The 27,267-nt window shown below is 46.4% G+C and overlaps 1 protein-coding gene across 1 annotated transcript in view; it reads left to right on the top strand.

Annotated features, from left to right (window-relative positions):
- Positions 1-1,006: 1,006 nt before the first annotated feature.
- The window catches only part of frem1b (Fras1 related extracellular matrix 1b), a 44,087-nt gene continuing 17,826 nt past the window's right edge, over positions 1,007-27,267 (top strand). Inside the window, exons 1-19 of the mRNA XM_034530294.1 lie at positions 1,007-1,228; positions 1,320-1,414; positions 2,154-2,413; positions 2,833-3,032; positions 4,780-5,103; positions 5,444-5,552; positions 5,660-5,791; positions 11,241-11,585; positions 12,494-12,636; positions 12,754-12,950; positions 13,090-13,180; positions 13,692-13,859; positions 14,046-14,254; positions 18,591-18,684; positions 18,803-19,055; positions 23,284-23,478; positions 26,294-26,482; positions 26,572-26,768; positions 26,875-27,106. Of these exons, the coding sequence (XP_034386185.1) occupies positions 1,007-1,228; positions 1,320-1,414; positions 2,154-2,413; positions 2,833-3,032; positions 4,780-5,103; positions 5,444-5,552; positions 5,660-5,791; positions 11,241-11,585; positions 12,494-12,636; positions 12,754-12,950; positions 13,090-13,180; positions 13,692-13,859; positions 14,046-14,254; positions 18,591-18,684; positions 18,803-19,055; positions 23,284-23,478; positions 26,294-26,482; positions 26,572-26,768; positions 26,875-27,106 (3,655 nt within the window). The remainder of the gene's footprint in view (positions 1,229-1,319; positions 1,415-2,153; positions 2,414-2,832; positions 3,033-4,779; positions 5,104-5,443; positions 5,553-5,659; positions 5,792-11,240; positions 11,586-12,493; positions 12,637-12,753; positions 12,951-13,089; positions 13,181-13,691; positions 13,860-14,045; positions 14,255-18,590; positions 18,685-18,802; positions 19,056-23,283; positions 23,479-26,293; positions 26,483-26,571; positions 26,769-26,874; positions 27,107-27,267) is intronic.

The following is a 27,267-nucleotide window of genomic DNA, read 5'->3' as shown; positions in this document are numbered from 1 at the left end:
AGCACGCTCACAAAGGGCCACAGAGTTGCAGTCGCTTTGAGGGGAACACACACACACACACACACACACACACAACCACACACACACACACATCCAGCTGAAACCTCAAACTAATGAAGCAACGCTTGTCTGGATGGATGGGAAGTGACACACTGGCTCCAGTTGGTGCCCTGCTTTGATCCTGAAAACACCCCCGCCTTCCCCTTGCCCTCCTCCCCGGTCCCATGCCATTTCCAGCACCTCTGCAGGTCATGCAGATTAACATCTGCATGACCTGGTTTCCTCCAGTGGGTCTTAGTTTTGAAGTGAAATGGAGGGTGAAAGCGTTTTCTGGCTGGAAGTGTGAGCAGCACAAGAAGGTTCAGAGCTGATCAGAAGTTTGTGTTGTAAGTATCACCAGATTCAGTGTTGAGGGAAGTGTGTGTGTGTGTGTGTGTGTCATGGGTCATGTTTACAGCTGGGTTTATTAGCTTATAAATACATCAAATTCTAAAATTGTAATTGCCTCATTTTGTTTTAACTTAAAGCTCCACAAAACAATAGTTGATTTAGTTGTTTATATTAAAAGTGGCTCAAATATGTGAAGTGGAGGGAGATGTTTCCTGACTGGTTCAGTATTTGCAACCCGCTCAGCAGACCACAGAGTCCATCGCCCTTCTCCTGCTGGCTGTTTCTACTTTAAAAGTGTCTTCTGTCCCCGAGTGAAGTTCTTAACCCGCTGTCTCTGATCCAACTTCAAACATCCGGCTCATTCAGATAATTGTTTTCTCTCCATTCTGGCAGCACAAAGTCAAAACTGAGAATGGCTTTCCAGAGTTGGTGAATATGAATTTGACAGAAATAAGATGAATCATAAAACACTGAACAGCCTCCCTGTTGTTATTTCCTCCTCTCGGTAACGTAGTGACAGCAGACAGAAAGGGGGGAGCATGCGGGTCCCAGCAGACTGACCGCGCCTCGGCCTTCGTCCTTTAAACTTCCCACGAGAGGACCTCGCCGGTCCAACATGGCCGCCGCTCTGCCAGGGCGCCTGCTGCTTCTGCTGGCGGCGGCGACGTGCTGCCAGGGTCTGGTTGCGGTGAACTCGGGTGTGGAGGTCGCTCGGGGTCGCTCGGTGTTCGTCACGGAGAGGGAGCTGAAGATCAGCCCGGGCCCGACCGCAGACTGTAAGGTGGAGGTGGTGATGAACGAACCCGTCACTCAGAGGGTGGGGAGGCTGACCCCGCAGGTGAGGTCCCGCCCGCCGTAGTTCTACCGTTACACGTGCACAGAACCAGCACAGGGGTTTTACGGGTGTTTGGGTCCCGGGGGCTTTGCAGGTGTTTGACTGCAGCTTCCTGGAGGATGAGGTGCAATACGTCCACGACGGCAGTCCTCTGCTGGACCAGGACGCAGTGATGCTCAGGGTCTACAGGTCAGCTAGCAACACGCCATTTAAACTACTCATTTATTTAATTCTCATGTGCGATAATCAGAAATAATATAATAATGAAACATTTTATATTTGTAGGAGTTAGGCCCATCATCATCATCATCATCATCATCATTTGTTTTAACACTGCAGATCTGTTGAAAATGATTTGAAGCATTAATAAGTTTCCTGTTATAAGAATGCAATTAACTAATTATCTTGATTGATAATAATATTGATAAACTGTATTAGTAGTATGAAGGCCGAGCACAGTTTCAAAGTATTTTACAGTAAAATAACAAAAATAAACCCAGAGAAACTTTCAAATGAACTGAAATAATCTCATAAAATGTAATAACATATGTGGAAATATATATTTAACATCACAATTTGCATTTCTATTCATTCTCACACAAATTACACATAATATTGAGTTCAAATGGACGCTATTAATCAAGAAAAGACTGACATCAATCTTGGGATTAAGAAAGGAAAGTAATTAAATGAATCTCTATATTTATTCTAGCTTTTGCTCATGCACAAAGCCAAAGTACTTTATAAGAGGATAAAGGTTTGCACTGCGTAAAGGGGTTTTATAAGACAATTACAAATGTCCAAACTTGTTTAAATTGCCAGATCAGCTCTTTCCAGCTGCGTATTTAACTATGTTGTGAAGAAACCGTTTGGAATAACTAAATCCCAGAGATTCCCTTTGAACACGCCGTGTGGCGTCCCTGTTAAGGTTCACGGCCTCGGACACGCTGGTGGAGACGGTGGTTCTGCCGGTGCGGGTGGTGGACTCGGGGTCCGGCGTGGTGGAGCTGGGCAGCGCTCCGCTCGTGGTCCCTCTGTTCTATGGTTTATCCAACGCCATCGACAGCTCCGTCCTGAACATCCGGACCACCGCAGACCTGGTCTGCATCGTCAGGCTGATGACCACCGGCACCGGCGTCCCGGCTCTGGGTCAGCTGGTGAGGGAGGAGGACTCCACACTGAGGAAGGGTACGTCGTCAGGTCAAGAGGAACCATGTCAGCAGCCCTGATGCTTCAGTGAAGTCTCCTGTGACTAAGGAAGTTACAAAATGTAACAAATTAAATGGAAATAGCTTTTATTTAAAAGTATTATTTCAGTGGAACAATACATTTCAGTTCAAAAACAGTTACAAAGTGGTTCACATTAAAACAACAAATAAAAATACAATAAAAAATCAACTAATGAATACAAATTAAAAAATTAAAAATATATAAAAAATACATTTTATTAAATAAAAAGAAAATAGCTGCACATTTGTAAAAATCTAAAATATCTAAAATAATTAGAAATAAAAGAAGAATGTTTTTGCGTAATGATTTACCAACTTAATCTGCTGCAGCATCTTTGCAGCCCGATTGGTCTCCAACGGCCTGTTGTCCTCCATCAGGCAGAGAGACGGCGGCGCTCTGTCCCGGGAACAAACCCTGTCGCCATGACACCAAGGAGGTTCTCTTCCTCAAAACCAGCTGCCAGGACTTCCTGAGCTCGGGTCTGAAGTACCAGCACCTCAGCCCTCCGTCGCCGGAGATCGACTACATCCCCATCAGGGTGGAGCTGAGGGAGCAGGGCAGCAGGGCTCTGCTGGAGGTAAAGGTCTTAGTGCTTTGGATCACGGTGTAGGACGTAGTGTGCCAGAGGGAAAACAACTGCCAACGCTACTCAAAAGTTCTTGCTTTGAACAAAGGCGACACACTGCAGCTCCGGTCCTTTCCAAGTGGGATGTTTTCCAGGTGGGATTAGCATCTGAGAGGTTTATTGGCAGTGGAAAGGTGACATCCCACTTTCACGTTCTCAGCTCTGTGGAAGTGGGAGGAAGCGGAGCCGGAGGTTGTGGAGGGGTTTGAAGACTCAAAACGTCCCTGCAGCGTGTCTTCTTCTGAACAAAGACCTGCCACTTGTAACACGTCTGATTGTCTTTCTGGCCGTCTCCACGGCAACACGTGCAACAGCACACGTTGTGGCAGCATGTGTTGATTTTAAGTGATACGTGTTGTGTTGAAGCATACGCCGCCGTCAGCAGTTCATTGATGTTTGTGCTTCTTTCCTTCACTAAGAACTATTTTAACAGAGGTAAAAACAAACTAAAACAGAATAGTTCAAACACCAAATGTTTTATTCATATTTTGAATAGTTTTGGCCCTAAAAGAAGAAGAATGACAATAATCCAACTTCAGTTTCTTCAACGTACCCACAGTGTTGCATGACGACAGGAGAACATGTGTGTTCCTGTCCATCATTATTGAACCACAACGGTGCAGCTCTAACTATTGAAGAGGTTTAAACTGGGACTTGTTCAGCTGGTATTCCACCAGTGCACTGACCTTCTGCTTCTACTGGGAGCTTTGAAGAGCAGCTTGAAGATACAGCAAAGAACCAAAGGGTTCAAAGCACATGTTTCAGGTATATATAAATATATAGAGAGAGAGATTGTATATCTATATATTTATTATTTATTTATTTTACATAGTGAGGGAGAGAGAAAGAGAGAGAATATTCTGTAACTACACCAGGTCTCCATCAAATGGCTTATAAATGAACACATCCCTCTCAAACCCAGTCTTATGGTGTTAATGGTATTTTGCAACCAGTGAACAGAAGTGGCCATATTTGGACTGGGGAAGAGTGACGTCGTGACACCGTATACGGCTCTGGTATCGGTAGCAACCTGTCTAAAGCATACCCTGCTTCTAGACCAGGAAGCAGAAGCAGAGTTGTAGTCTTCCACCCTTCTCTGCACTTCCATTGGAGCAGTTACCCACCCTTAACCTTAACTCTATAGAGACTGTGTCTGTCCCACGGCCACTTAAATTAATTAAATCAAAAGTAACCAGAAGAGGAGTCATACAAAATAACCTCATACAGGTTAACATCACTACTGCAACAGTGCAACAAAACAGGATAATTAAATGTGGACTCCTAAATATTAGATCTCTGTCATCTAAAGCTGTATTAGTAAATGATTTAATTAATTCAATTCAGTTTATTTTGTATCACTGGATCCAAACGGCTGGCGTTAAACGCATCTGGTGGCGACTCTTCTTCTTCTATGCTCCCCTCACTCGCCTCCTTTGGTCGCTGTCTGTCATGTTTGTTGGCGATTGGATGCCTGTTGAGGTTGGGAAATGTGGCACAATGGCAACAAATATGTTATTAATGTTAATGTGCAAGAAAGAAAGAAGTGTATTGTGACCTGAGTGTCCCAAAAGAGATTTTGGAGAAACGAGAATGAAATCTGATGAGGCTCAAAAAAGAACCATAAGTCGCTCTTTGGACATTAATTTTGCAACTTTATGGCAGATCTTGACCTTCCTGTTCCTTTGCTCCGCCCCTGCAGGCACAGTCGGTGTGGTTGCCGGTTCTGATCCACGGCGCGATGCAGAACCAGCCGCCCCAAGCCTCCTTTATGGCCTCCTTCATCCTGGAGGTGGACCAGTTCATCCTCACCCCGCTTACCACAGCTTCCCTGGACGCCGAGGACCACGAGACACCGCAGGAGGGGCTGGTCTTCAACATGACCGCCCCGCCCGCCGAGGGCTACGTCACCCACCTGGACGACCACACGAAGCCCCTCACGTCCTTCACGTGGCTGGACCTCCACGAGATGAAGGTGGCCTACCAGCCGCCCAACAGCAGCCAATCGCACCGCAGGAACTACGAGGTACTACAGGTGATGCTCATTATGAGAATGGTCAGACAAGACATACAACTAAAACAATTATTAGCCATAAAACATATGAAGTGTATCGTAAAAAGAAACTCAATTTGAGCAAAAGGTCAATCTTTCAGTAAAAAAAAAAAAAAATTCTACTATACATTTGTATACAAAATGTAAGACAAAAAAGAAAATAGGAGGAGGATTCTTTTAAAGTATAGGCTTGTCTTTATTTATGTTTTTATTTTCATCAGGAATTTTGTTTGTAAACTCAGTCATTACATATTTTGTTTACTTGGTCAAATATTACATTTACAGTCTAGCCTGTCAATCTATTGTGTGTAAGGTGGAATTCCAGGCTATAGACCGTTCCTACATGACCAGCCCACCCATCGTGGTCCACATCTCCATCCGGGCGACAGAAACAAATGCCCCCAGAGTCTCCTGGAACATGGGTACAAAGGTTTTACTGACAAAAAACATCCATAATGCGTCCTTTATTATAGTCAAACTGAGCACATACACTTTAAAGGCCCTTGTCTTCCGGTCTCTGATGTCTCAGGTTTGGACCTGCTGGAGGGTCAGTCTCGGCCAATCACGTGGGAGGAGCTGCAGATAGTGGACAACGACAACATCGATGCGGTCTATCTGGTGGCTGTGGACGGGCCTCTCCATGGACGCCTTAGTGTCAGAGGTAAAGTCAAACACTACATCTCTCAGGGGAATATTTGACTCTTTACTCTAGCGCATTTTATTTGTGTATCTGTGTCAGCAGCGTAGCTACGTTGTTACCACAGCAACCCATACAGATAGGTTGGTGATGTCTGGATCTGTAAATATCTCTGTAAAGATCTCATTTGAGAAACAAATCGGATTTGCCTACAGTCTTAACCAGGCGGCAACCTCTGTTGAAGCTAATGCTGAAGTGTCTTAAAACTTGCATTCTCTCCACTAACCAGCAGGGGGCGACTTCTCCGGTTACAAAAAGAAGTCAGATTGTATAGAAGTCTATGCTTCATGTGTTAAAGCTGCATTCCCTCTCCTGACCACCAGGGGGTGACTCCTCTGGTTGTATAGAAGTCTATGCTTCATGTGTTAAAGCTGCATTCTCTCTACTGACCACCAGGGGGCGACTCCTCTGGTTGTATAGAAGTCTATGCTTCATGTGTTAAAGCTGCATTCTCTCTACTGACCACCAGGGGACAACTATTCTGGTTGTATAGAAGTCTATGCTTCATGTGTTAAAGCTGCATTCTCTCTCCTGACCACCATGGGGCGACTCCTCTGGTTGTATAGAAGTCTATGCTTCATTTGTTAAAGCTGCATTCTCTCTACTGACCACCAGGGGGTGACTCCTCTGGTTGTATAGAAGTCTATGCTTCATGTGTTAAAGCTGCATTCTCTCCACTGACCACCAGGGGGTGACTCCTCTGGTTGTATAGAAGTCTATGCTTCATGTGTTAAAGCTTCATTCTCTCCACTGACCACCAGGGGGTGACTCCTCTGGTTGTATAGAAGTCTATGCTTCATGTGTTAAAGCTGCATTCTCTCTCCTGACCACCAGGGGGCGACTCCTCTGGTTGTATAGAAGTCTATGCTTCATGTGTTAAAGCTGCATTCTCTCTACTGACCACCAGGGGACAAGTCTTCTGGTTGTATAGAAGTCTATGCTTCATGTGTTAAAGCTGCATTCTCTCTCCTGACCACCAGGGGGCGACTCCTCTGGTTGTATAGAAGTCTATGCTTCATGTGTTAAAGCTTCATTCTCTCCACTGACCACCAGGGGGTGACTCCTCTGGTTGTATAGAAGTCTATGCTTCATGTGTTAAAGCTGCATTCTCTCTCCTGACCACCAGGGGGTGACTCCTCTGGTTGTATAGAAGTCTATGCTTCATGTGTTAAAGCTGCATTCTCTCTACTGACCACCAGGGGACAAGTCTTCTGGTTGTATAGAAGTATATGCTTCATGTGTTAAAGCTGCATTCTCTCTCCCGATCACCAGGGGGCGACTCCTCTGGTTGTATAGAAGTCTATGCTTCAAGTGTTAAAGCTGCATTCTCTCTCCTGACCACCAGGGGGCGACTCCTCTGGTTGTATAGAAGTCTATGCTTCGTGTGTTAAAGCTGCATTCTCTCTCCTGACCACCAGGGGGCGACTCCTCTGGTTGTATAGAAGTCTATGCTTCATGTGTTAAAGCTGCATTCTCTCTCCTGACCACCAGGGGGCGACTCCTCTGGTTGTATAGAAGTCTATATAAATGACTCTACTTCTCTTGATTTATTCCCTCAGTAAACATTGTAAACATTAGTTTTTGGTCTCAATCTCTAGTTTCAAGTCTTCTTCAATACAGATGATGTTCATTTAGTAAATTATGGTAATTTAGAGTCAAACAGACCATAAAGCAGTGGATGCTTTTGGGCGGGGCTTACTGTGATTGACAGGTCGCTACCGCTACCAGACAAGTACACAGCGTCTCTACGTCAATCTACATTTCTAATGTGGTCACAATCTGGTTGCTAAAAGCAAATATGGCGACAACCAAATTTCCAAACTCGACAGTCGACAGCTAATGAGGGACGTCACAATGACCATGTCCACTTCTGATATGGTCTGAACGTAGACTTAATTAAAGAGAACAATACAAAATAGTAATGTACTATTAAAGATTAATATAAAACATTTTAGATCCACAGGCAGACATTCTCAAGCTCCTATCAAGTATATAGAGTAGTTTAAATGAGGTCCAACTTTACCAGCTGCAACAATAAAGGGATGAATACACTAATGCAATAATAAACTGCAATAATAATAAAAACTAATAATCTGAATATTTGCTCTATAATTAACCACAATGTATTGGTTTAGATTCCTTACGTAGCGGCTCTCCGTCCACATCAGCAGCTGCATTTCTCAGAGCATTCCTGATTGGATGCAGCCCCCAAACTGGGTGTAGACGGATGATGGAGGGCAGTACAATTCATATTTGCACATTTATCCACATGCAGTATACAAACATCCCATTGCATTCAGAAATAACCCCAGTGTGATCCTCCGTCCCATACCTCGGCCCTCTCCATCCCGTGCTGGTATTCCGACACACTCCACCACCTTGGGAATTCCCAAAGAGCGTCTTCTGGCCTTTTTCCGCCCTTTTTCCTCCATGTGTTGCCCATCCGTCAGGGACCGTGGTAGAGCTGGGGAAGCATATGTCTAGTGGCCCTGCATGTGTTTCCTAATCAGGTGTAAAATGGGTCCGCGGCCGCTTCGCCGGAGGAGGATGGGGGATGGGGGGGGGCACTGCCGCCGCCTCCCTCACCGTCCACGTCTGCCCCTTCCAGCCCAGCACGCTGGAGACGGGGAGCTGGACCGAGCAGATTGGAGGGATTTATGACATTTCATGCCGCCGTGCACAGGGAGCAGATGCACTGTCCCCAAACAGGTTTTCATGCTACCAGCTAGGGGGGGGGGGGGCAGGAGTGCACCCACCCCCCCACCCCCCCCCCCCACCCCGAGGGGTTCAGCAGGGAGTTAACCTTTCATGGCTGCTTTAGCCTCGTAGGAACAGAGCGGAGCTCAGAGGGAGAGGAGGCCTGTTTTCAGCTGATTCTCTTTCATAATCTTTCTTTTTTTAATATCTCTAATTCATCCTCAAACAACGAATAATAATGATGGCACCTCACAGTGGGCTTCAGCGAAGATATCTGTGTTTTAGAGACGGATTCGGTGTCTTAATGAAATTTGGATGAGAGCAAAGTCTCAAAGGTGAACCGATGCAAACCATATGACACACAGTGGCTGTCTTGCCTGAGGATCTTATATATAAATATATATACATATATATATATGTATAAAAATACTGTATATGTAATTGATCTTTTCTGGCTCTTTCTCACAACGCCTTTGAAAGGTTCCACGTTTTCAAAGGGATCAGAGGGTCGGAAGAAACAATAAAAAAGTCGGCAACTACAAATATTAGGGTGGAAAATGAATTTAGTTATATTTACGTTAAAACTTAACTGACTCCAATAGTATCAAAATGTACTTAAAGTATATATAAATTAAAATGTACCAAATGTACTCAAAATGTTAGGCTACATCATTACAAAACTTGGACTTTACCCTCAAAAAGTCAATATGTGCATCATAAACCGATGCAGTCAGAGTTATGAGCCATAAATGTATGACGAGATCTGGATACGCCGTTGGGGGTGGCGTCTCGTTCATTCCTCAAGTTGCTCGTGGTGCTTTAAGCAAAACAAGTTTGACTTCTAAGTTTAACGTTCTGTAAAAGTGACTTCTGATCTTCCACGTCCAGGAGTCAGGTTGTATTCCGACACCGGTACACGGAGGGCTCTCCGTGGGGCTCTTCAGACCACAAGTCACAATATCTCTGCCCTGTACTTCCAGTGTCACATCGGTAAAACCTTCACGTGGACGTGGGTCGGTTCGTACTGGTCTCTACCCCCCCCCCCCCCCCCCCCTTCTCATATTGTCCTCTTTTACTCTCAGTTCTCTCTTTTCTACTCTACTACTTAACAGTAGAGTAGTTGGCTGGTTGTTGAAACTTTGTGTCCCACTAGGCTTGTTTCCATCCAGCCCCCCACTCATGTTGGACCGCAGCACCTGCTCCAGCATCGTTTTTGTTTTTTGTCATCTCACTTTTGGACTCTTGTTTATGAAGGAACACAAGTTTGGCTGTGCTCCGCTTACATGTGTGCACGAGGCCCGTAGGAAGCAGTCCTCTGGTGGAGCTGTGTCTCCGAGGAGAGCTCCGTTGACCCTCCATGGGGGGACAGTCACTGCAGGCTCGGTCCAACGCCTTCAGCCAAATGGATGGCTGCCTGTCCTGATGTGCTCACACACACACACACACACACACACACTCCCACTTCCTCCGTTATGGGCCTGTTGCCCAACGCCACCTTTGGGCCCAATTACCAAGTTGTTTCCATCCACTTGGACCGGTAGCCGCTCCCCCCCCCCCCCCACACACCTCGGTAAAGTCGCTAATGAGGTTTTGGGGCTCGCGACCGCTCGTCTCTCTCAATCTGTCTGCTGACCTTGCCCTTCTGTCTCTCTGGCACGCGGAAAGGGGAGACAGGAAGCCCGCCCTCCCCCGACGCTGGCAAACCCAGGGCGGGCCAGCGGGAAGGACGCCATGTTGTACCCCACCAGCGCAGACCCCCAGCTAGCACCTTGTGGTGCCTTCAGGCGCCTGAGAGAAACTTGTTATTTTCCAAGTGACAATGGGAAGGGAAAAAAAGAAAATAGTAGCGCATGTGTGAGAGACGGTAATTGAATCAAAAGTGCGGAGCTTTTGGCTTCGGAAACATCGGAGCGCCGACGGCAACACATGTCCGCCAGTCATGTGACGCTGTGCAGTTAGCGGTTAGCATGATGTACAGCGCGAGGGAGGCCAGGCAGCAGCAGAGAGCCGACAGATGGACACCTACATTCCGTCAATGTGGGACAGACAAGTTTCATCATCCAGCTCTTCGCCGAGTTCACGCTCCACGGATTATATTTGAGGCGAAAGTGGGAAATTATTAATACTAAAAACATAGACGAACATAGATTTTTTTCTTATTGTTCACTTCAATCATACACATTATTTAAGTATTTGTCCAAATATGAAATCATAAAATGATAATTTACCATCGGGGACAAATCCATCTTTCCCCAGAGATGATGATCGTGTGTGGAGAGGTTATCCCAATGGTCATGGTCCATCTTTTAAAAATGTGTAATTCTTATTAACACTTTGAGATGTCTAATGAAATGCAAATAAAGACATTGATTATGCAAAGTCTTAAAACAATAACTCGTATATGTTGGACACTGCTCTGGTCACTAAATACATATAGAGTCTTATTAACTCTATCTGTGTTAATTCAATCTAGATTAGCAGGTATCAATTAGCCTTCATTTGGAGTAATGCAAACAATTGAAAACCAATAAATTATTACAAACTTAAAGAGACTTAAAGCAATTGTCTTGATCTAACTTGTTAACTTTATTGGAAAACACTTCATTAAATTAGGTTGGCCCAACTTTGTACTTAGTGAATGAAATAGAGTGTTTTACTAGAGAGGCTCCTCTCCAGAGGAGCATACAGTCTGATGGCGCTCTCCTGGTTCCCCCAGGTGGGAAGGGGTTCATGTTCCGCGTGCGGGACCTGCGGGAGGGCGCCGTGGTCTACCACCACTCCGACAGCGACACCACAAGCGACCACGTCGTCTTCCGCATCAGCGACGGCCGCCACAGCATCCGCCACAGGTTCCCCATCAACGTGCTGCCCAAGGACGACTCGCCGCCGTTCCTCGTCAACAACGTGGCGGTGGAGGTGCGGGAGGGCGGCGCCGTGCGGCTTGAGGAGTTCACGCTGCTGGCCTCCGACCTGGACTCCAGCGACGACTACATCCTCTACCGGGTGACATCGGGCCCCATGGCGGGGCAGCTGGTGCGCAAGACCTCCACCCACGAGACGGGTGAGGGATGGGCGCGTTATATCAAATATATACACAATAAAGACATGTTTAGTTTGTTATGAAGGTCAAAGCTTGTGACTGTGTTAGAAATGATAAAAAAAGGCCTCAAATGGCATCATGTCCTCACACTTGATGTTCCATCATATCTTTCATTTTACTTTCTTTTGTAACATTTTATAATTAAGGAATTTCTTTGACAACCAAAAAGTTCAGTGTGCTTAAAGAGGTATGTACTGCATAAAGTGTAGACTCTTTAAGTTATCGCCTCCCTCATTTATTACACTCTCAAATCACACATTAATTGTGACTGTTAATTGTGTTCTCATTTCCTTTAATTAACACATCTCACGTGCATCGAACAGCAGAGGTGATGAAAGGAAATCTAAACCAGTTATCGTGGAGTCTATCCACAGTACGCTTTAACAATACACATACATAACAAAAGGTTATATTTATTCTTAGAAAGGTCATAACATCTTAGAAGGGTCATTAAATCATTCAATGTAGCAATTAAATAAATAAAAAAGTAAATAATCTCTAAAAAGAAAAGTCCATTAAATCAAAAGAAATCCGCATCTGGATGGTATCTGAGGTCTTTTAAAATTAAAGTAAAAGAAATCATTCAATCAAAACATAAAGTATTACATAACAAAACATTCATCAGTCAGTGCCAAATGTAAACATGTTAAATCATTGTTTTCCTCTGAATGCCTTGTTTCTTAAAGGGGAGGGTAGTCAGGTTACATTCTGTTCAGTGGAATTCAGAATATTGCTAATCCACTGAACTGAATTTCTTTTCTTAATCTCCTTGACGGTCATCGCAGGTTGACAATAACAAAATGGTGTTGTGGTGTTGATGCTCGTCAACTCGTGATTCATAAATGTTGTCGGTGCGTTTTACTGTGCAGGAGATGCCGTGGACCGTTTCCTACAGAGAGATCTGATCCAGGGTCAGATCTACTACCAGCACTCGGGAGAGGAGCAGTTTGAGGACTCCTTCGACTTCACGCTGTCTGACAGCCACCAGCCGCCTAACCTCTCCCAGACATATGTGAGTCCCCATTACAATATGAATCTATTTAAATGCATTTCACTTTGAGGTACTTGTATTCACTTGGAGCATGTTTACAGTGTGGTAGTAGTAATGTTCTCCTTCCCATCGATCCAGACGGTGGTGGTCCACGTTTTCCCGGTGAAGGACCAGCTGCCGGCGGAGGTCTCCGGCAGTGTTCGTTCTCTGACGGTGAAGGAGACGCAGGTGGTTCACGTTACCCAGGCTCACCTCCACTTCGTCGACCGAGAGCATCCAGACACACACCTGACCTACGTCATCACGCAGCCCTGCTTCAGCCCACTGCATCCTGGGTAAGGACAGGACAAGGGCAGGACTGCTTCTGCTGCACGGGATGTGTTGATCCCAGTTTAGCCCAAAGACTGCGACTCTGGCTCAATCAAAAGCGAGAAAATAACCTTCCATCATGGATAAATTATTTTTTATTATCAGGCTGATGGATGCAGGACGTCTGTTCTTCACAGACAGTGCCAACAGCATGAAGAGAGACCACATGGTGCCAGAGTTAAAGTCCTTCACACAGGTTTGAAACACATCAACGGACTCCTGATGTGCACAATCGGCACCATTCCTAACCATGTAGTTGTGTTACCTAAATATAACCATGTAGTTGTGTTACCTAAATATAACCATGTAGTTGTGTTACCTAAATATAACCATGTAGTTGTGTTACCTAAATATAACCATGTAGTTGTGTTACCTAAATATAACCATGTAGTTGTGTTACCTAAATATAACCATGTAGTTGTGTTACCTAAATATAACAATGTAGTTGTGTTGCCTAAACCTCACCATTGAGTTGCCTAAACAGAACCGAGTTTCCTCTGAAGACAGAAGTTTATTTTGAAAGGACTCTATGTAGACGAGTGTAAATTGATCATTTCAATTGATCGAGGATTTACTCTGTTGTGGATTACTGTGGAGGCCAAACTAGTAATGATGAATAATCAATGAGTACGAATGTATTCAGGAGTTTCATGAAAATGTGATATTGACAAAATGGTAACCTTACTTTGTTTCCTGTGCTCTCCCAGCATGCAGTGCACCACATGAAGGTGGCCTTCATGCCTCCGGTGGAAGACATTGGTCCGGAGCCGCTGTTCGTCCAGTTCGTCTTCTCCGTCAGCGACCACCACGGCGGCACCGTCCCCGGCCTTCTCTTCAACATCACCGTCACCCCCGTGGACGACCAGGCGCCAGAGGTCAGAGGTCAAACACGGACTGGGCTGTTGGTCCGAGTGATGAACATATTTTGCTTTCGATGCCATGTGATGATGTGTGTCTGGAAGTTATGAAGTTTTGAAATCTTCCACCATATCTGGTAGAAAATATTCAGCATTTGTTATGTAACTCCACATTTGACTATGCGGCTCTGTGTGCTTCGTCAGGCCTTCACCAACCTGCTGCGGGTGGAGGAGGGAGGAGGGGCCTTTGTGACCGAGGAGCACCTCCTGGTTCAGGACCGGGACAGCAGGGAGGGGGCTCTGAGGGCGGAGGTCCGGAGGACGGCTCGACACGGCCGGCTGGAGCTGCAGGGCCGAGCGCTGCAGGGAGGAGAGGGATTCACTCTCCAGGACCTAAGAGGACTCCGCCTCAGGTCAGACACCTGAGGCATTGTACTTCTACACTTTTATTTTCTAATGTTCTCTTTCAATACAAACGCAATCCTCATCTGTGTTCACCTGTTAATCTCAGTTTAATGTCCATTTCCACAGCACTATTTGCTACAAAGCCAGATGCATCCCGGGGGCCAGAGCGGGCGACATTGAATCTTGTTTAAAACTGCTGGCTAAAGATGAGCGTAGTTACAGTAAGATTATAATACACGCCGGCGGTAATGACTCCCGACTGCGGCGGTCGGAGGTCACTAAAATGAATGTGGAATCGGTGTGTACTTATGCCAAGACAATGTCGGACACCGTAGTTTTCTCTGGCCCTCTCCCCAATCTGATCAATGATGACATGTATAGCCGCATGTCGTCATTCAACCGCTGGTTGTCCAGGTGGTGCCCAGCAAACAATGTGGGCTACATAGATAACTGGCAGACTTTCTGGGGAAAGCCTGATCTGATGAGTCCAGACGGCATTCATCCCACTTGGGATGGAGCGCGTCTCATTTCTGCGAACATGGCCAAGTTGATTAACGGACTTAATCCATGACCCAGAGTTCAGATCAGGAAGCAGAAGCAGAGTTGTAGTCTTCCACCCTTCTCTGCACTTCCATTCGAGCAGTTACCCACCCTTAACCTTAACTCTATAGAGACTGTGTCTGTCCCACGGCCACTTAAATTAATTAAATCAAAAGTAACCAGAAGAGGAATCATACTAAATAACCTCATACAGGTTAACATCACTACTGCCACAGTGCAACAAAACAAGATAATTAAATGTGGACTCCTAAATATTAGATCTCTGTCATCTAAAGCTGTATTAGTAAATGATTTAATATCAGACAATCACATTGATTTATTGTGTCTTACTGAAACCTGGCTGAGCCATGAAGAATATGTCAGCCTAAATGAATCAACTCCTCCAAGTCATATTAATACTCACATTCCTCGAGGCACCGGCCGAGGAGGTGGAGTAGCAGCCATCTTTGACTCAAGTCTATTAATGAATCCTAAACCTAAACTAAACTACAACTCATTTGAAAGCCTTGTTCTTAGTCTTTCACATCCAACCTGGAAAACATTACAGCCAATCCTATTTGTTATACTGTACCGGCCACCAGGTCCATATTCAGAATTTATATCTGAATTTTCAGAGTGTTTATCAAGTTTAGTCCTTAAAACTGATAAGGTTATTATTGTAGGAGATTTTAATATTCATGTAGATGTTGATAATGATTGCCTTAGTACTGCATTTATCTCATTGTTGGACTCTATTGGCTTCTGTCAGAGAGTACAGAAACCCACTCACTGCTTTGGCCACACCCTCCACCTTGTTCTTACATATGGCATTGACATTGAGCATTTGGAGGTCTTCCCACAGAACCCTCTTCTGTCAGACCATTACCTCATAACTTTTGAGTTTATACTCCCGGAGTATACACCGTTAGTCAAAAGTTTCTACACCAGATGTCTAACTGACAGTGCTGTAGCTAAATTTAAAGAAGCGATTCCTTCTGCATTTGATTCAATACCACGTCTCAATGTGACGGAGGACTCCTGTGCTAACTTTAGTCCGTCCCAGATTGATCATATTGTCGATAGTGCTACAGGCTCACTGAGAATGACACTAGACTCGATAGCCCCACTGAAGAAAAAGACAGTGAGGCAAAGGAGGTTTGCTCCCTGGTAGAACCCTCAGACCCGCGACCTAAAGCAAACTTCACGAAAGCTTGAAAGTATATGGCATTCCACCAATCTGGAAGAATCACACTTAGTTTGGAGAGATAGTCTTAAAACATATAAAAAGGCTCTCTGTAATGCCAGAGCAGCCTATTACTCATCAGTAATAGAGAAAAATAAGAACAACCCCAGGGTTCTCTTTAGCACTGTCACGCGGCGGGAACTGTGGAGGAGGACTCGGACACAGAGTGGAGGGTTAACTAACCGTATATTTATTCCTTAAGAAAAAATCACAGGGAAAAAACCTGGAAACGACAAACAAAAAATCACAGGGAAAAAAACCCTGGAAAAGACTAACACTAGGTTCCTGGACATGACCATGACAAGGCGTGTGTGCAGGACGAGGGATCAGACACACTGGCACAGGACAAGGGGAGACACAGACTATAAGTACACATGAGGGAAGTGGGGAAACAGGTGGACACAATCAGGAATCAGGGAAGACAATCAGACTGGTGACACAAGAGGAAGGGCACGGAACCTGAAACGAAAGGAGAGTTAATTTCCAAAATAAAACAGGAAGTCACAAAACAAACATGGAGACAGGACAAAAACCCAACTTGACATACAGGTGTGACAAGCACTGTAGCCAGGCTGACAGAGAGTCACAGCTCTGTGGAGCCGTGTATTCCTATAGACCTCAGTAGTAATGACTTCATGAACCTCTTCAATGAAAAGATTTTAACTATTAGAGGCAAGATTGATGATCTCTTGCCCTCAACTACTGCCGATCTGTCATCAAGAGGAGTGGCCTTGGAAACGGCTGTATGCCCTGGTGTATATTTGGATAGCTTTTCTCCCATTAACCTAGACCAATTGTCTTCAACGTTTTCTACTTCTAAACCGTCTACCTATCTCTGGATGTGGGTATCTGAATGTAGGTATCTGGATGTGAGTATTTATTGGTATCTGGATGTGGGTATCTGGATGTGGGTATCTGGATGTGGGTATCTGGATGTGGGTATCTGGGTGTGGGTATATATGGGTATCTGGATGTGGGTATCTGGATGTGGGTATATATGGGTATCTAGATGCTAGATGTGGGTATCTGGATGTGGGTATATATGGGTATCTGAATGCAGGTATCTGGATGTGAGTATATATGTGTATCTGGATGTGGGTATCTGGATGTGGGTATCTGGATGTGGGTATCTGGATGTGGGTATATATGGGTATCTAGATGCTAGATGTGGGTATCTGGATGTGGGTATATATGGGTATCTGTATGTGGGTATCTTGATGTGGGTATATATGGGTATCTTGATGTGGGTATCTGGATGTGGGTATACATGGGTATCTGAATGCAGGTATCTGGATGTGAGTATATATGTGTATCTGGATGTGGGTATCTGGATGTGGGTATCTGGATGTGGGTATCTGGATGTGGGTATCTGGGTGTGGGTATCTGGATGTGGGTATCTGGGTGTGGGTATCTGGATGTGGGTATCTGGATGTGGGTGCATGAGAGTTATCGGCCCTGTATTCGGTATCTGCCTCAGTACACAAAGCTAAAAGAATCATTTAAAAACGAATTTGAAACAAATTAATTGTTGTGCTTGTGGGGATGTGTTAGGTTTGATTTCTGGCTCTGTATGCGCTCTGTGGTCTCAATACTTTGCCCAAATCACATTTTCAGCCAATCAAGAGCTAGAGAGCAGTAAAGCAGCTGACCCACAAGATGCGCTGGTTAGATATCCCATTGATATATCCCATTACATAGGTGATCGATATATGTGTATACATATAATGTCTTTCTCATAGTTTGAGTTCCCTCTTTGACGTTAGTTTGGCAGTTAGCAAAACCTTGGAAGCTTTTACACCTCGTTTGGTCCAGAATCTTTAGATTTGGTGTGGAACCTCCTTGTGAGGGCTAAGCGAAACCACGGTTGTGTATTTTGAGGGCCATCGATTGTTTTTAATGGATTCGGAACAACAAAGGAATCCTCAGTGTTCTACTGAACGACTCAGAAAGTCTTTTATTCCAACAGCGGTCACACTTTTAGAATTTTTTTTTAGTCAATTAAATTCAGTTTATTTTGTATAGCCCATAATCACAAATTCCAAATGTGCCCATAGGACTTTACAATCTGTACACATACGACATCCCTGACCTTTGACCTCACATCGGATCAGGAAAAACTACCAAAAAAACAGAAAAAACTCTTCAGGAGAGCAACTGAGGAGCATCCCTCTCCCCGGATGGACAGAAGCAATAGATGTCAACACATTCAATGAATATGACAGAAATTATGAATAATGAGTAGTCTCCCAGATGTAATAATGAGTAGTACCCAGATGTAGAATCGCATCTCAAATGCCTTTTTGGGGTGTTATTTATTTGTTGTACTGTGTTTTCTGTTTGTTGTGTGCTGTGGAAACTATTCCCATTGTTTGTTTCTGTACGAGTTGATTTTGTGAAAAAATGTTTTTTCCCTCACTGGGGATTAATAAAGCTTTCTGAACCATGATCCTGTTAAATTTGTTGGGATGGCTCAGATTTTTGTACCAGTTACAGGATGTTCTGTCTTGTAATTGAAGTCCGGTGTACTGACAGATGGGGTGCGGTGGCTCTTTGTGTGGCAGGTATATCCACGACGACTCTGAGACCACCGAGGATGAAGTCCATCTGGAGGTGACGGACGGTCTGAACTCAGTAGACGTCGTTCTGTCGATACAGGTGAGTTTCCTGTCCCGCCCAAACATGTACAACATCACATCATCAATCAAGGTTTTGGGATTTTGACTTTATTTGTTTGTGTATTTTTAGTCTGTGATGCCTCTCGTGCTGTCCTCAGGTCCTGCCGATGAACGATGAACCTCCACAGCTGGGTGGAGGGCTGCAGGGCGAGCTGAGCTGCATGGAGGCGGGGCAGGTCCAGATAACGGTGGACTACCTGTCGGCTACAGACCGGGACAGCGACGACTCCAGACTGACCTACATGCTGGCCCGGAGTCCTGGCCGAGGGGAGCTGCAGAGAGCCGGACTGACCGTGGACAAGTTCTCCCAGCAGGACCTGCTGCAGGGACACGTCTACTATGTCCACGCAGGTAAGGGAGCATTATTAACGCTGTGTTTGTGGGTCTGCTTGTCTCTTCAGTTTGTCTGAGGGGCCGAAACAAGTTCTGAAGGCACCAGCTGCATGCAGTCAGGACACACATGCACAGAAGGTTTTCTAGCATGTAGAACAGTCTCTATAGCACTGCCCTGCATCTTCTCCATTTCAGGGCACTCTAAAGGGCACACAATCAAAATATGTTGTCTTATGGAAGGGCACCCAAGAGGACACTTCATCATCTTTTGTCCACTGCAAGGGCACCCTAGAGGTCACTTAATCCCACTTTGTCAACTTGAAGGGCACCCTAGAGGTCACTTAATCCCACTTTGTCCACTTGAAGGGCACCCTAGAGGTCACGTTATCCCACTTTCTCCACTTGAAGGGCACCCTAGAGGTCACTTAATCCCACGTTCTCCACTAGAAGGGCACCCTAGAGGTCACTTAATCCCACGTTCTCCACTGGGAGTGCACCCTAGAGGTCATTTAATCCCACTTTCTCAACTGGAAGGGCACCCTAGAGGTCACTTAATCCCACGTTCTACACTTGAAGGGCACCCTAGAGGTCACTTAATCCCACTTTCTCCATTTGAAGGGCACCCTAGAGGTCACTTAATCCCACTTTCTACACTGGAAGGGCACCCTAGAGGTCACTTAATCCCACGTTCTCCAGTGGGAGTGCACCCTAGAGGTCATTTAATCCCACTTTCTCGACTGGAAGGGCACCCTAGAGGTCACGTTATCCCGCTTTCTACACTTGAAGGGCACCCTAGAGGTCACTTAATCCCACTTTCTCCACTTGAAGGGCACCCTAGAGGTCACTTAATCCCACTTCCTACACTGGAAGGGCACCCTAGAGGTCACGTAATTCCGCTTTCTCCACTTGAAGGGCACCCTAGAGGTCACTTAATTCCACGTTCTCCATTGAAGGGGGCACCCTAGAGGTCACTTATTCCCACATTCTCCACTTCCACTTGAAGGGCACCCTAGAGGTCACTTAATCCCACATTCTACACTGGAAGGGCACCCTAGAGGTCACTTAATCCTCCTTTCTCCACTGGAGGGGCACCCTAGAGGTCACTTAATCGCACATTCTCCACTGGAAGGGCACCCTAGAGGTCACTTAATCCCACTTTCTCCACTTGAAGAGCACCCTAGAGGTCACTTAATCCCACTTTCTACACTGGAAGGGCACCCTAGAGGTCACGTAATCCCGCTTTCTCCACTTGAAGGGCACCCTAGAGGTCACGTTATCCCACATTCTCCACTGGAAGGGCACCCTAGAGGTCACTTAATTCCACGTTCTCCATTGAAGGGGGCACCCTAGAGGTCACGTAATTCCGCTTTCTCCAATTGAAGGGCACCCTAGAGGTCACGTTATCCCACGTTCTTCACTGGAAGGGCACCCTAGAGGTCACTTAATTCCACGTTCTCCATTGAAGGGGGCACCCTAGAGGTCACGTAATCCCGCTTTCTCCAATTGAAGGGCACCCTAGAGGTTACGTTGACCCACTTTCTTCACTTGAAGGGCACCCTAGAGGTCACTTAATCCCACATTCTACATTGAAAGGGCACCCTAGAGGTCACTTAATCCTCCTTTCTCCACTGGAGGGGCACCCTAGAGGTCACTTAATCGCACATTCTCCACTGGAAGGGCACCCTAGAGGTCACTTAATCCCACTTTCTCCACTTGAAGAGCACCCTAGAGGTCACTTAATCCCACTTTCTACACTGGAAGGGCACCCTAGAGGTCACGTAATCCCACATTCTACACTGGAAGGGCACCCTAGAGGTCACTTAATCCTCCTTTCTCCACTGGAGGGGCACCCTAGAGGTTACTTAATCGCACATTCTCCACTGGAAGGGCACCCTAGAGGTCACTTAATCCCACTTTCTACACTGGAAGGGCACCCTAGAGGTCACGTAATCCCGCTTTCTCCACTTGAAGGGCACCCTAGAGGTCACGTTATCCCACACTCTCCACTGGAAGGGCACCCTAGAGGTCACTTAATTCCACGTTCTCCATTGAAGGGGGCACCCTAGAGGTCACGTAATTCCGCTTTCTCCACTTGAAGGGCACTCTATAGGTCACGTTGACCCACTTTCTCCACTTGAAGGGCACCCTAGAGGTCACTTAATCCCACATTCTCCACACGGAGTGCACCCTAGAGGTCACTTAATCCTGCTTTCTCGACTTGAAGGGCACCCTAGAGGTCACGTTATCCCACTTTCTCCACTTGAAGGGCACCCTAGAGGTCACTTAATCCCACGTTCTCCACTGGAAGGGCACCCTAGAGGTCACTTAATACCATATTCTCCATTGAAGGGGGCACCCTAGAGGTCACGTTATCCCACTTTCTCCACTTGACGGGCACCCTAGAGGTCACGTTATCCCGCTTTCTCCACTTGACGGGCACCCTAGAGGTCACTTAATTCCACTTTCTCCACTTGACGGGCACCCTAGAGGTCACTTAATCCCACTTTCTCCACTTGACGGGCACCCAAGAGGTCACGTAATCCCACTTTCGCCACATGAAGGGCACCCTAGAGGTCACGTTATCCCACTTTCTCCACTTGAAGGGCACCCTAGAGGTCACTTAATCCCACTTTCTCCACTTGACGGGCACCCTAGAGGTCACGTTATCCCGCTTTCTCCACTTGAAGTGCACCCTAGAGGTCACTTAATTCCACTTCCTCCACTTGACGGGCACCCTAGAGGTCACTTAATCCCACTTTCTCCACTTGACGGGCACCCTAGAGGTCACGTTATCCCGCTTTCTCCACTTGACGGGCACCCAAGAGGTCTCTTAATCCCACTTTCTCCACTAGAAAGGGCACCCTAGAGGTCAGTTAATCCTGCATTTTATACTGGAAGGGCACCCTAGAGGTCACGTAATCCCTCTTTCTACACTTGAAGGGCACTCTAGAGGTCATGTTATCCCACTTTCTCCACTTGAAGGGCACCCTAGAGGTCACTTAATCCCACGTTCTCCACTGGGAGTGCACCCTAGAGGTCATTTAATCCCACTTTCTACACTGGAAGGGCACCCTAGAGGTCACTTAATCCCACGTTCTCCACTGGGAGTGCACCCTAGAGGTCATTAAATCCCACTTTCTCGACTGGAAGGGCACCCTAGAGGTCACGTTATCCCGCTTTCTACACTTGAAGGGCACCCTAGAGGTCACTTAATCCCACTTTCTCCATTGAAGGGCACCCTAGAGGTCACGTAATCCCTCTTTCTACACTTGAAGGGCACCCTAGAGGTCACTTAATCCCACTTTCTCCACTTGACGGGCACCCTAGAGGTCACTTAATCCCACTTTCTCCACTTGACGGGCACCCTAGAGGTCACGTTATCCCGCTTTCTCCACTTGACGGGCACCCAAGAGGTCTCTTAATCCCACTTTCTCCACTAGAAAGGGCACCCTAGAGGTCAGTTAATCCTGCATTTTATACTGGAAGGGCACCCTAGAGGTCACGTAATCCCTCTTTCTACACTTGAAGGGCACTCTAGAGGTCATGTTATCCCACTTTCTCCACTTGAAGGGCACCCTAGAGGTCACTTAATCCCACGTTCTCCACTGGGAGTGCACCCTAGAGGTCATTTAATCCCACTTTCTACACTGGAAGGGCACCCTAGAGGTCACTTAATCCCACGTTCTCCACTGGGAGTGCACCCTAGAGGTCATTAAATCCCACTTTCTCGACTGGAAGGGCACCCTAGAGGTCACGTTATCCCGCTTTCTACACTTGAAGGGCACCCTAGAGGTCACTTAATCCCACTTTCTCCATTGAAGGGCACCCTAGAGGTCACGTAATCCCTCTTTCTACACTTGAAGGGCACCCTAGAGGTCACTTAATCCCACTTTCTCCACTTGACGGGCACCCTAGAGGTCACTTAATCCCACTTTCTCCACTTAACGGGCACCCTAGAGGTCACGTTATCCCGCTTTCTCCACTTGACGGGCACCCTAGAGGTCACTTAATCCCACTTTCTCCACTTAACGGGCACCCTAGAGGTCACGTTATCCCGCTTTCTCCACTTGACGGGCACCCTAGAGGTCACTTAATCCCACTTTCTCCACTTAACGGGCACCCTAGAGGTCACGTTATCCCGCTTTCTCAAGGGTGCCTTGTGTCTCCTTGTGTCTGTTGTCTTGAAGTTTTTCATCAGACACGTTCTCACAGCATTCAGAAATGGCGTTTTTGGTTCCTGTTTCAGGAGGAGAGATCGGACCCGAGCCGGTATTTGACACTGTCACACTCATCATCTCTGACGGCGAGGCTGGAGGAACGGACGGATGTTGCCACGGAGACGCCCCGCCCCCTCCCGTGCCTCTCCACGGCACGCTTCCTGTGTACGACCTGAACATCACCGTTCTCCCTGTCAACAACAAAGTACCCACCATCACTCTGGGTAAGACTTCTGTCATGACACACCTGAGGAACAGTATTGGCTGCTGTAGTATTCAGATCTTTAATTTAAATAAAGTAATAATCTCTTGTATGTGCAGCGTACTTAGCCAATAAATAATTCTTATTCTGATACCACACTGAAAAAATAGTAGTAAAGTATTAACACTAGAAAAATGTCCCGTGACTGTAAAACTGTTTTTTATATTAGATATAATCATCTTATTATGACTCATACATTATTTTTAATGTTAATTTTACTCTTAACTGCAATTTAATTAATTAATTATGAATTATATCATTAGAAATTATTGTTACATACTGCTGGGAAGTGTTGACAAAAATGCAATGTAATAATGTCATATCGTCCTGATAGGTATTAAATTAATTTGTGAAATTAGAACGTCTTAAAACTTGATGAACCGGCAGTAAATGTAATTATGTTTAATAACACACATGAGCTTCAGCACTAAAACCTGAGAAGTGATAAACAGGACAATTTCAGCTCAGCCAGGCAGTGTGAACAGAGCCATATGCGTGTGTGTGTGCGTGTGTGTGTGTGTGTGTGTGTGTGTGTGTGTTCACTGTTGACAATCCTCTTAATGCAGCAGAGCAGCTCTGACCCGACAACACGGCATCACCTATCAGTCCAACACACACTGTGTTCTGGGACGGGGGGGTAACATAAACTTCTTGTATACACTCACACACACACACACACACACACACTCTCTCCTGGGGAGGGTGATAGTTCTCACCGGAGTCGGAGCCAAGAAGAGGGATTGGAGGAGCTCTGTAGTTATCAATGGAGACCAGTGACCACTGGGATTCACACTAGGATAACTGGGAGATTGTGTGTGCGTGTGTGTGTGTGTGTGTGTGTGTGTGTGTGTGAGAGTGTGAGAGTGTGAGAGTGTGAGAGTGAGCGACATTGCAATGGCATGTTAGCACTGCAAAGAAATCTTTGTTTGTTCCTGAAAATAAATGTGTGGTATTGGTCAGCTTGTTGCAAGAATATTGTCAGACTGAATGATTTGAACATCTTCTTGATGCTTTTGCGGTTTTATTTTGAAGGTCTTGCGACGCAGTTCTAAACGTCAATGTTTAAGTTATTGTGTCTTATTCAGAATTCAAGGCTTTAGAAAACAGGAGCCACATAACCGGGGTTCGATTCCAGCCGTGTGACCTTTGGTCTCTCTCTACTCTAAAGTAAAGATGCTTCCTCCTTTTTCTGACCTCCTTCGAGACGCTGAAGCTCAATTCTAGAAACTTCCTGAAACTGGGAAACAAGTGGGATTATTTTTCATTTTAAAACATCCATCCATCAATCCATTTTCAATACCGCTTATCCTCATTAGGGTCGCGGGGGCGCTGGAGCCTATCCCAGCTGACATAGGGCGAAGGCAGGGGACACCCTGGACAGGCCGCCAGTCCATCGAGGGCACATGTAGGGACATACAACCATTCACTCTCACATTCACACCTATGGGACATTTAGAGATCAATTAACCTGCAGCATGTCTTTGGACTGTGGGAGGAAGCCGGAGAGCCCGGAGAGAACCCACGCTGCCACGGGGAGAACATGCAAACTCCACACAGAAGGACCGCTCCGACCGGGAATCGAACCCACGGCCCTCTTGCTGTGAGGCAACAGTGCTAGCCACTACACCACCGTGCAGCCATTGTTTTAAAACAATGATATTTAATAGGAAGTAAAACCTCAGACCCCGAATAGTTTCTGCTATGTTTCTTGCAGCACGGTGTTTGGATGTTGAGTCCTAAATGTCATTGTTTGCACATTGCATTATGAGTGATTTATGGCATGTGCGCGTTAACGAGGTTGGCGCTGACATGTCGAAAGTGAAATCTGCCTATTGTCTGCTGCTATTACATGTACACACAGCTGGGTGAGATTATCACTCCTGTGTGTGTGTGTTCCCCAGGAGACAGTGGACAATGAGCGTCTTTTCAAAACAAAAGCAGAAAGCGGCGCTTCCCCCCGCGGTCACAATAGTCTCTCCAGCCGGATTACCGCGGCGCTACCAGCAGCCCGATGACTCTCTAATCCTGCCAGCATATCTCACCATTCATTCAACACCAGCACCGCCAGGCAGTGCAGGGTTGGTTGGGGGGGGGGTTCTTGGTCTAATTAATTAGCAGTGAATAAAGACGCAGAGTAAGAGCATTAGTGAGGAATCCAGCTCTTCCTTGTGTCTTAGTTTAGTTTATCAGCGCGATACAGGACATCGTTAATGCTCATGCACATTCACACAATGTATACATACATATATATAGCAACATTAATACATGCACAAGGGAGGTTTGGCAGTATGGATCCAGGTCCGAGGGGTTGTGTTTGTTAATTAACAGCAGTGTGAAGGAAGATGGGTGAGTAGTGGATTTATTAGCATCTGACAATGGGATGGATGGAGTGATGGACGGATGAATGGATGAACTGATGGATGAATGGACGGACGGAGGGCCGGATGGACACCAAGTGGAAGTACTGGGAGTTTTTGTGGTGGGCCGGGGCGATACAGGTGACCGTTGAGTCGAGTGGGCCCATGTGGTTCAGGTCTACCTCCCCACTGTTCCAATGACCCGGCTGGGTCTTCTTTACACATAAAGCTGTAATTCTTCCTCTTCAGGCTGCATGTGCACAAACACACCCAGGTGGTGTGTCCTTCTTTATTACACATGTACAGTTTGGGGGTATAACATCAGGAAATATTGTTGCTCCACTGAGTGGAGACAAACTGCTCCATCCATGTAAAAAACATTTCCCCGACTCACGTCACTGTTGGTATGTGTTGATTTAGGTGAGTCCATGTTGGTGGTGGACGAGGGCACCACCGCCTGTCTGTGTGGGGGGGTCCTCGGGGCCTCAGACCCTGACAGCCCCGCCGACCGGCTGACCTTTCACCTGGAGACTCCACCTCAGCATGGCTTCCTGGAGAACACGCAACCGACTCCCGGCTTCGAGAAGAGCAACGCGGGAGTCCGAGTCGGTCAGTGTGTGTGTGTGTGTGTGTGTGTGTGTGTGTGTGTGTGTGTGTTCGGCACACACCTGACCCTGGCAAAACACTCTCTTTACCAGAATCCTTCAGTCTTGTCCACCTGACCTCTGGTTTCATCAACTACGTCCAGTCGGAGAGCGAAGGGGCGGAGCCGACCGTCGACCAACTGTCCATCAGCGTGAGCGACGGGCTGCACCGCTCCGCCTTTGTCCCCTTCTACATCATCATCAATCCAACCAATGACGAGACGCCTTCGCTGCTGCTCGCCAACTTCACCGTACGTCCAATCCAATTTTGTTCTTTTTACTCCACGTGCGTCAAAAACAGCCTCACGGGGGCGCTAGCGTAGGCGTGGAGTAACTCCCGTTGTCCACCTCCCGCAGGTGAAGGAGGGCGGGATGAAGGAGCTGACTTCCTCCTTACTAAACGGCTTCGACCTGGACGCCCCGCCGGACGTCCTGACCTTCACGCTGGTGCAGCCGCCGGCTCACGGCAGCCTGATCAACGGCATCTACGGCACGGAGATGAGCCGCTATGAGGAGGTGATGGGGGCGGAGCTCCTCCAAAGGAGCTCCGCCCCCATCACCTCCTTCACCCTGCAGGAGCTCCTCCAAGGTGAGAGCGACGCTACGATGTCGCTGCTTCAAATGGATCTCAATGGAAATAGAATCGGCTCTTTTAAAGTAGATTATTAAGCACAGTTGATTGTACGCGGTATGAAATAGGCCGATAGGATTATTTAGTGAATGTAACCTTATTTTCTTTATTACTCAATG

The sequence above is a fragment of the Cyclopterus lumpus genome, chromosome 4, assembly GCF_009769545.1.
Source record: "Cyclopterus lumpus isolate fCycLum1 chromosome 4, fCycLum1.pri, whole genome shotgun sequence".
NCBI classification, from domain to species: Eukaryota; Metazoa; Chordata; class Actinopteri; order Perciformes; family Cyclopteridae; genus Cyclopterus; species Cyclopterus lumpus.
The sequence above is the reverse complement of the archived record's forward strand: the minus strand, read 5'-3'. Positions and strand labels throughout refer to the sequence as shown.